Source organism: Alexandromys fortis, unplaced genomic scaffold, assembly GCF_014885135.2.
Source record: "Alexandromys fortis isolate MF-2015 unplaced genomic scaffold, M_Fortis_MF-2015_v1.1 scaffold_157, whole genome shotgun sequence".
Classification (NCBI taxonomy): Eukaryota; Metazoa; Chordata; class Mammalia; order Rodentia; family Cricetidae; genus Alexandromys; species Alexandromys fortis.
The window spans coordinates 3963144-3971820 of NW_026068041.1; the positions used below are offsets into that span (position 1 = coordinate 3963144).

General features: G+C 44.3%; 1 protein-coding gene across 2 annotated transcripts in view; it reads right to left on the reverse strand.

Moving 5' to 3' along the window:
- LOC126515837 (cytochrome P450 4A10-like) overlaps positions 1-7383 on the reverse strand; it is a 15026-nt gene extending 7643 nt beyond the window's left edge. The window contains exons 1-10 of one of the 2 annotated variants that reach the window (XM_050165802.1): positions 7171-7383; positions 5856-6000; positions 5158-5202; positions 4618-4745; positions 3662-3786; positions 3135-3289; positions 2611-2717; positions 2319-2509; positions 2090-2223; positions 216-380 (exon numbers count right to left, since the gene is read on the reverse strand). In XM_050165802.1, the coding sequence (XP_050021759.1) occupies positions 346-380; positions 2090-2223; positions 2319-2509; positions 2611-2717; positions 3135-3289; positions 3662-3786; positions 4618-4745; positions 5158-5202; positions 5856-6000; positions 7171-7359 (1254 nt within the window). In that variant the 5' untranslated portion in view covers positions 7360-7383 and the 3' untranslated portion in view covers positions 216-345. Of the gene's footprint in view, positions 1-215; positions 381-2089; positions 2224-2318; positions 2510-2610; positions 2718-3134; positions 3290-3661; positions 3787-4617; positions 4746-5157; positions 5203-5855; positions 6001-7170 lie in introns of those variants that run through there. The other variant, XM_050165801.1, reaches the window with a different exon arrangement.
- Positions 7384-8677: the final 1294 nt, after the last annotated feature.

Sequence of the window (8677 nt, forward strand, 5' to 3'; positions counted from 1 at the left end):
TGGAGAGAGAGAGAGAGCTTGTTTTGGAGATGAACAATGGCTCTGTACTTTTTTAAATCCAAGTATGTTGTTAAAAGGAACATGCAAAGTTTCTGTCTTATATCGGGAGCCATCTGGTATGGGACAGAAAGAAAAATTTAGAAAAAAACTTTACTTTTTCCACATCTGTTTTGTATATATCATAATCTTTATTGAATGTATGTCTCTATGAATAATTTTTAAGTTTTCCACGATGAACAATAGATTTTCCTACAAATCCTTTTGTTGCAGTGATCTTGAGGTTTCCAGGAAGAAGATGGCGCCCCAGAGCAAAAACTCTGCCTTGTTGTGATGATGATAGTGCTACTAAAAGACCATTTTTTTTGGGGGGGTACTGGCTCCTGATGTCCAAAATATACAAAAAAAAAAAAACCTCAAGAAATTGATCATCAAAAGAACAAATAATCCAATAAAAAATGGAGTACAGACCTAAATAGAGAATTCTCAATGGAAGAATTTAAGATAGCCGAAAGACACTTTAGGAAATGCTCAGCATCATTAGTCACCAGGGAAATGCAGATCAAAACAACTCTGAGATTCCATCTTACACCTGTCAGAATGGCCAAGATCAAAAACATTGATGACAACCTATGCTTGAGAGGTTGGAGGGTAAAGGGAACACTCCTGCATGGCTGGTGGGAGTGCAAACTGGTACAGCTGCTTTAGATGTCAGTGTGGAGAATTCTCAGAAAATTAGGAAACAACCTTACTATATACCCAGCAATAACACTTTTGGGTATATATCCAAATGATGCTCATATTCCTCCTTGTACTGAGGGTGATATGGGGATCATGCCACAAGGACATATGCTCAGCTATATTCTGTAGCAGTACTGTTTGTCATGACCAGAACCTGGAAACAACCTAAATGCCCCCTGACTGAAGAATGGATAAGGAAAATGTGGTAAATTTACACAATGGAGTACTACACGGCAGAAAAAAATAACGACAGATCGCATTTTGGAGACAAATAGATGGAGCTAGAAAACTTCATTTTGAATGAGGTAGCCCAGACTCAGAAAAACAATTATCACATGTACTCACTCATAAGTGGTTTTTAAACATAAAGCAAAGAAAACCAGCCTATGAATCACAATCCCAGAGAACCTAGACTACAATGAGGACCCTAAGAAAAACATACATGGATCAAAATTACATGGGATGTAGAAAAAAACAAGATCTACTGAGTAAGTTGGGAGCATGGGGACCTTGAAAGAGGGTTGAATGGGAGGGGAGAGACAGGGAGAGGAACATAGAATAATGTAGAGTCCAAGAAATCAATGAAATTTTAAAAAATTCTACAAATTATATCAAGGGAAGAGGATGATAAAATATATGACAATTAGAGTTGGAGAGACAGATGAACTGATGAAGAATTTGTACAAACTTATGAACCTTTGCTTGGATTTATTAAGCTGTGTGTAGTGGTACATATTTGTCCTTGTACTGCGGGTGACATGGGGACAGGCACCCACTGGACATCGCGCCTAGCCTAACAGGTGAGTTACAAATAATCAAAAGACCTCCTGACCTCAAAAATATCAAACTGGATGGTATCTGAGGAATGAAACTGATGTTGACTTTTGGCTTCCTCTTGTATGTGCAAAAATGCATGTGTGTTCTCAGCCACAATATGAAAACACACATATGTGACAGTGAGGACACATGAAGAATAAGTCTGGCTATGAAATTATATAGTATTTTCATCTGGAATGAGTCTAGAGAATGAGAGTCAAAGAATGTCAGTGTTCCCAAACTGAATGGATGCATCATGAGAAGGATGCAGATTCAATAGGAGTGTTATCTAGTAAAGGAGAGATGCTAACAATTATTCATGAAAAGCATCAGAATTGAAATCCTTTTACCTTAAGGAGATCCTTTAAGCTTTTGTTCTGGATTAGATATAGTACTTTATGAGTTAGAAGAATTTATTTACTAAAAAGGAAATGAGTAGGATTCAGCAGGATTCAGGACTGTTGAAGCACACAGACTTCTGATCCTCCCTTATCTCTGGAATGAGTTTAGGTGAACAGATCTTGGAAACTCATACCTTTGGGTAAAGAGCGCCCATCAGGGAAAGTGACAGGTATGATGAGCTCTCTGACAACACCTGGGACAGGTGGGTAGAGCCTCATGGCCTCCTTGATGCACATGGTGGTGTAGGGCATTTGGTCAAGGTGATCCCTGAAACAAGGTCCATCTTGATGTTCAGGTAGACTGGAGACCAGCTGCTCCTCCCTACCCAAAGAATAGGATTCTTCCACCTTTTGAACTCCTACCAGGTGATGGAGGATCCATCCCCCAGGAGGCTCTGAACTTCATCCCTGCATCTCTGTTGGTGATCAGGGTGTGTGGCCAGAGCATAGAAGATCCAGGAGAGTCCGCTGGCTGTGGTGTCATGGCCCTCGAACATGAATGTGTCCACCTCAGCACGGATGTCCTTGTCAGACAAGCTATCCCCATTCTCCGTCTGAGGGAGACAACAGGTGTCATCAGAGCTGTGCTTTTTCCTTGCTGTGTGCTCCCAGGCAGACTCTCTGTGATACACACACCTCTGTGATTCACACTCACTTTGGCAAACAAGAGAATATCCAGAAAATCCAAACGTCTCTTCTTCTTGACCTTCTCCAGCTCTCCCTCATCCTGCAGCTGATCCTTTCTCAGCTTGATCACTCCATCTGTTCCAGAACATCAGTATCACATAGACCCCAGAGTTACAGTAACCCCATGTAGCACCATGTGTCTCCTTGCCTGAAGCTATGTGCTATGCATGGATCAGCAAGTAAGGAGTGGGCAGGGTTAGAAGACCAGTACCATCTGATACAGGCCAGAATTCCTCACAGAACCATGGACAAAGGAAGCTCTGCTTGAGATGCTGGGTTGGATCTCACTAAATGTTACCAATACGATAACACCCACAGAGTCCCTGTAATTCTGACATCCAAACTCAAACATTTCCAGTTTGAGAATATCCACATGTGTGTGATCCTGGCACTATAGGGGCACTGAAGGGCCTAGATCTGTCTCAGAAGTCATCAACAGCCCCTTTGCGCTAGTCCTGGGAAAGGAGGGGAGACGTGAGCTACAGACAGAACCTGTATGATCATGGGCAAGTTGACAGGCACGGTCGGCCAAGCGGCCATTGGAGGACAGACTGTAGATGGTGTCATTCTGATGAAAGACGTTCCTCACACGGGAATGAAATAAGTTGTTCAGGTCTGCAATGGCCTGGATGTAGGTCTTGTAATTTCTGAGGAAATAGATACAGAATATATTAGACTGTGAAGAGGTCTGGCCTGCAGAAAAATGGACTCTGGGAAGAGATATGCTGTATATTTGAGATAGATGGCATTGGTGCACACATTAATTCTTCCTTATAACCCTTGTAATTTTCAAGACTGCAGAAAGTGGCATGAATATGTAGGCATCCACCTTAGGTATGAATGAGTGGTCTGTGGTCGGGTCAGGGTTGGAGTGTATCAGGAATTGATCTGGAATGGGCTCAGACTTTTGATTTTTTTTGTGGAAGCAGGTGTCCATGCTGCCTCACCTCCTGCATGTCAGATGAGGCCATCCCATTAGGAGAGACCAAAGGCCCTGAAGTTCAAAGGTTGCCACTCACCCATCCATCTGGACACTCCCCTTGTGGCTGAAGGCACACTTCATGACGGTGTCAAGGGTCATCAAGGAGATGTGTTGAAAGATCTCTATGGAGGAGTCCTGGGCAGCCAGCTGTTCCCATTTGTCCTGCAGTGGGAGGGGAACATTGACCTTATTTCCACAGAAGACTTGTGCTCATGTACTGTTTCTGTATATTTTCAGATATGTGTTCTCTATGTCCTTCAACTTAGATAACATAAAGGTGTTTTATCTGACAAACGATGCTGTTTTTGGGGCAAAGAAGATGATGTGTCAGTATATGCAGAGCCGATCCAACCTGAGAGCATGGTAGGACTTCCATGTATTGAGCATAAAAAAGCCCAGGAAGCCACTATGCATACTTCTAATGGGACTGCCTGTGACTTCAGTTACTATATATTCATCAAACACTTGTGGAGAACAATTGAGTCAGAATCCAGACTCTGTTGATAGTTTGTGATATGGCGAGTTCAGCTATGACAGTTGGATTTTGTGTCTGTTTGCCTTTGAAATCATTCAAGTCCATGCAGAGGCACTGAGACCAAGAGAAACACTGACTCGGTATTGTCCTAGGAAGTTCCTCTGAAATTGAGGATGTGAAGAGGTAACTGGAGTCTCTATCTACCATGATGCTTTTGCTCTGGGCAATGAATAAGCATGGTCATATTTTGTACCTAGACTATTTCTGTTCTGCCTATGTTGGAAGAACCTGTATTCATACTAGAATACACGTGTCGAGCTTGTTGGTGTATACTCTGTGTAGGTGAAGAGAGACTCAGAGAGAGAAAAGAGAGATGAGAGTGTGAGAAGTAAGATGAGAAAGAAGAGGATGATGATGGTGAAGCTGTGGTAGTCCTAGCAGGATTAGAAGCAGCCAGTGATGTAGAATGCACAGCAGAGCTGAGGGGAGTAGAGGAAAAGAAAATCAAATGAACTCACGAGCATCAACCGGACAGAGTCGGCCATGGTTTTTACATAGGGCTTCAGAATGTCATAGTGGAAGGCTGGGGTCAGCATGCGCCGGTGCTGGAACCACGGCTGTCCATTCAGCAAGAGCAAACCATAGCCTGGGCCAGAGATGGGTGTACATGTGTGAGATGGAATCAGAGAGCCCGTTAGATAAACTGTGTGTGTGTTGGGGGTAGGGGGCTGTGTGGAGTGGAACTGATGATGAGAGCTAAGAATGGTAGAGTCCAGAACCGGAAATTTATAGCTTGTGGGACTGGTATACAGCCTGTGATGATTACATCTGTGAGACAAAAATTGCAAAGGAGTTGGGGTGTGGTAGACAAACCAGGAACATACTGTTAGAAGCAATGAAGGGTCAGAAGTCTAGCTTCTACTTCATTGGGGCCAGGGAGAGGAGGGCTAGATCAAGGCTATGGTCCCCTGTCACATTTTGTTGTTTGTGAAACAGAGTCACAGGTCTTGGATGCTCTAACTGGGGCCAGATCACATTTTCCATTCAGACACACATACCAATCCAAGGAGCCAGGAATCTGTAGGCCACATGTGCCTTTGGATCTGAAACAGATACAAGAAATGGGATAAGTAAGGCTGCTCTGAGGCAGCTGTGGTGGAAGCCACAAGCTTCTGGAATCTTTTAAGAGCTGTCTGTTGGCAGACTGTCCTGTGTCTCTGTCCATTTCCCCTCTCTCCTTCTAGCTTTGTCCTTACAGTCAGGCTTAGGAAGGCAGGATTCTTGTAGCAATAGCTGAATTCCTCCCAAGCACGGATGGTGAATTGGTGAGGAGCAGGCCATGTGCCCATACTCAAAGAAAAGAACAGGTGTGACCATGATGTGTGTGTGTGTGTGTGTGTGTGTGTGTGTGTGTGTGACAGTAGACCATGAGTTAGTTATCCAGTAACTCTAGGCAGGTAACAATTGAGTTTTCAAACTCAAACCATAATGTATTTTGAGGTGTGCTTTTCAGTTCTGCAATAATTTACATGACTTCTCTTAATTTGATTAAACTGCAAAGAAAGATAAAGGCTTTTGGCTAAAGGCTGGAAATTTAGTTCTGAGTGCTGCTGGCCACATTCTGAGGTTTTGCCTGGGAGAAAGGTAAATAGAGTGAGCAGGGCAATGGCATAACGCCACAGTCTTGTAGACTTTGACAGCCATGGGCAAGTTACAAATAGGACAGCACAAATTATTCAGAATGATAAACTCTCACCTGACCGGCCCATAATCATCTTCATGTAGTCAGGGTCATAGACTTTAAGATAAGCACGGCTCCCCAAGAACCAGCGAGGAAAGGCGCTTGGGAAGTTCTCCACAGTTTTCATAATCATCTGTAGCTCCTGATCACCATCGAACAGCTGTTGAGGGAAAGATAAAGAAGTGGGACTCCAGTTTAGTTTTTTGGGCTGGAGACAAAAACAGAACAAGCACAGGAACGTAGTTCTACATATGCAGCTGGGATTTGGAACGTTTTGATGGACCAAATGTCCATGTGACATTGAGTGTGCTATCACCCAGAGCTTTGCTACACTGTAGATCGGTCCGGAGCAGGAATTGACAGTGTTGTTGGGTGGATCCTCAGCTCTGCACACAAGCACCACATCCCCATGTCCTTCTAAGAGTATCCATTGCACAAAACTTTGTTGGATGCTTCTTCATGTATCCTCCTACTTGGCTCTGGGACATATTTCCTGTGTAGCAGTGCAAGGAGTCAATACCTTCCATTCATAATATACAGGGTGCTGCACCACCTCCTTCCTGAGAGATCTCAGACATGTGTGCCTGGCTCTTGACCTGAGCACCCTCGTACAGAAAAATGACGGTGTGTTTATCCAAATAGCTAACAGCACAGGGTGTGTGGAAGGAGAATAGAGAACTTAACAAACCTTGAAGAAATTCTGACATTGGTACCCTCATGTGAGGATACTACACAGCCTTATTCCTTTCTGTGCCATGACTTCAGGATTTTCGTCGTAATACACCCATGATGAAAATTCCCTTGTGGGTCTGCGGATCCATCGGGACCAGCTACCAGCTTATCCCTGTAGGTAAGCTCTTCCTGTGCCTGACAGCTCCTGAGATGTGTGCCATTGCCACACCAAGAACCCCACGGGGCCAGGCTTCCATTTCACTGATGTCTGTGTTCCTAGGCAAGCTTTGAGCTTGGGAGCGAATAACCATGAAGGACTAGTCAAGTAACCACCTAGAAGGTGTTGGAGAACAGCAGAGGATGTTGAAGGTGCTCAGCCTGCAGAAGAGGAGACTAGGTAGGCTCAACCATAACCTTCAAGAGGAGGGCTATCAATACAGTACAGAGCTGGCTACAGATAGACAGGCTGAGCTACTCTAATGTTGGAGTGTGTCTCATCCTGAGTTCTCTGTCTCATGAAGTACTTAGACTTCTTATACAGTAGGTTTTGTCCTGTAAATTTGATGGCCAGTGTCTGACACCTCCATCCTCCCTGCACCTCCATCCTCCATGCATCTCCATCCTCCCTGATCTCTGTCCCACCCTTCCCTTTCCATACCTTGTGTCCAAAGAACCAGTGAAAGGGTGGGGATGGGAACTGCTCGAAAGCCTTGAGTAGCCATTGCCTGCGCAGGTAGAAATGGGCCACTTTGAGCAGCAGCAGAAGCAAGCCGAGCACGGAGGCCACTTGCAGGAAGCCAGAGATGCTGCCTGCAAATCTGGTGGGGCTCAGAGCAGAGATACTCATGGTGCAGTCAATCCTGTGTCACAGACTGCCCTCACTCTTATGAATTCTTCTACTTCCTCTATAAATCATTTACAGACTGCCTGCCTATCAGTGGGAAGGCAGAGGTTGCTCTCACAGTGCATTAGGTCAATTAATGTAAATGATTTACCTTGAGGTGCAGAGAAATGATTTGTCAGCTGTCAGTGTCTAAGGACCACACCTGCACCCACTTTCTTCTCTTTGTGTTATCAAAAACAGTCCTTTGCTTTCTATTTTATTTTTCTTTTCACCACCATATTTTTCTGTATACATTTATAGGGTACAGTGTGATATTTCAACACATAGATGATACACATATTTGTTAGGCACAGTAATTGGGAGGATGGGAGAGGGCTGAAGAGGAGAGAAGAGGAGGGGGGGACAGAGAAAATGTATAGAGCAATAAAAACAATAAATATATAAAAAGCAAAGTTCTTGTATAAAAATAACTATCTGCTGAAGCAGTGTATGACTTGAGGTCTCCTTAAACTGAGTTTTCCCCCAGGTTTCACGTCTTAATCTGTGTCTTTACTTATTGCTCTTGAGAGTTCCTTGAGTTCCCACAGCAAACCCAGCACCTACATAGTTTCTGCTGAATTGTCCACATTAAGTGGATTGTGAGTGGTTGCTAGTTCAGACTTCAGAGCATCTAGGCACTGCTGCCCTTCTCCCTCTAGGCCTCATGGGCAGTGCAAGCTTGTGATGCCAAAGACTGGTGAATGTCTAGCATCATTTCTGGGCCATTCATCTGTTGCCTAGAAGGGGTTGAGCATCCTAAATGGAATCAGAGCGCAACTTCCAGCTCCAGTTTCTTTTGACTGGATAAATCTGAGCATTACCTCAGGGGATTTTCCATGAACATGTCAACACACAAATGCTTGCATGCACACATGCATGAGCACACACACAGTTTTTTTTTTTTTTGCTATGTTAACCATTATATCTTCCATGGTCACTGTGCATGGAGGTGCAGGAATTTAGAAATATAGTAAAGAATACAAAGACGCGAACAAAAATAATAAAGCACAGAAACATATAGGATAGTATCAGGAGGGAATTTCAGTGATTTCCAACAGCTTAATATACTCGAAGGCTACCCACCCAGAGCAGTGAGCCTCAAGGTCCCCAGTAAGAGAGCCCGGCACCCTCAGCCTGGGCTCCAGGGGCTCCTGTGTTCTCCTGGATCCTGCACTGCCTGCCCCGTCCTTCCTTCTGTCCCTGAATCACTGGACTACCAGGCGGCCCTGTTTAGGTGCTGAAGAGTTCCATCTGGACGGGTGAGTGTGTGCTATCCAGGGGC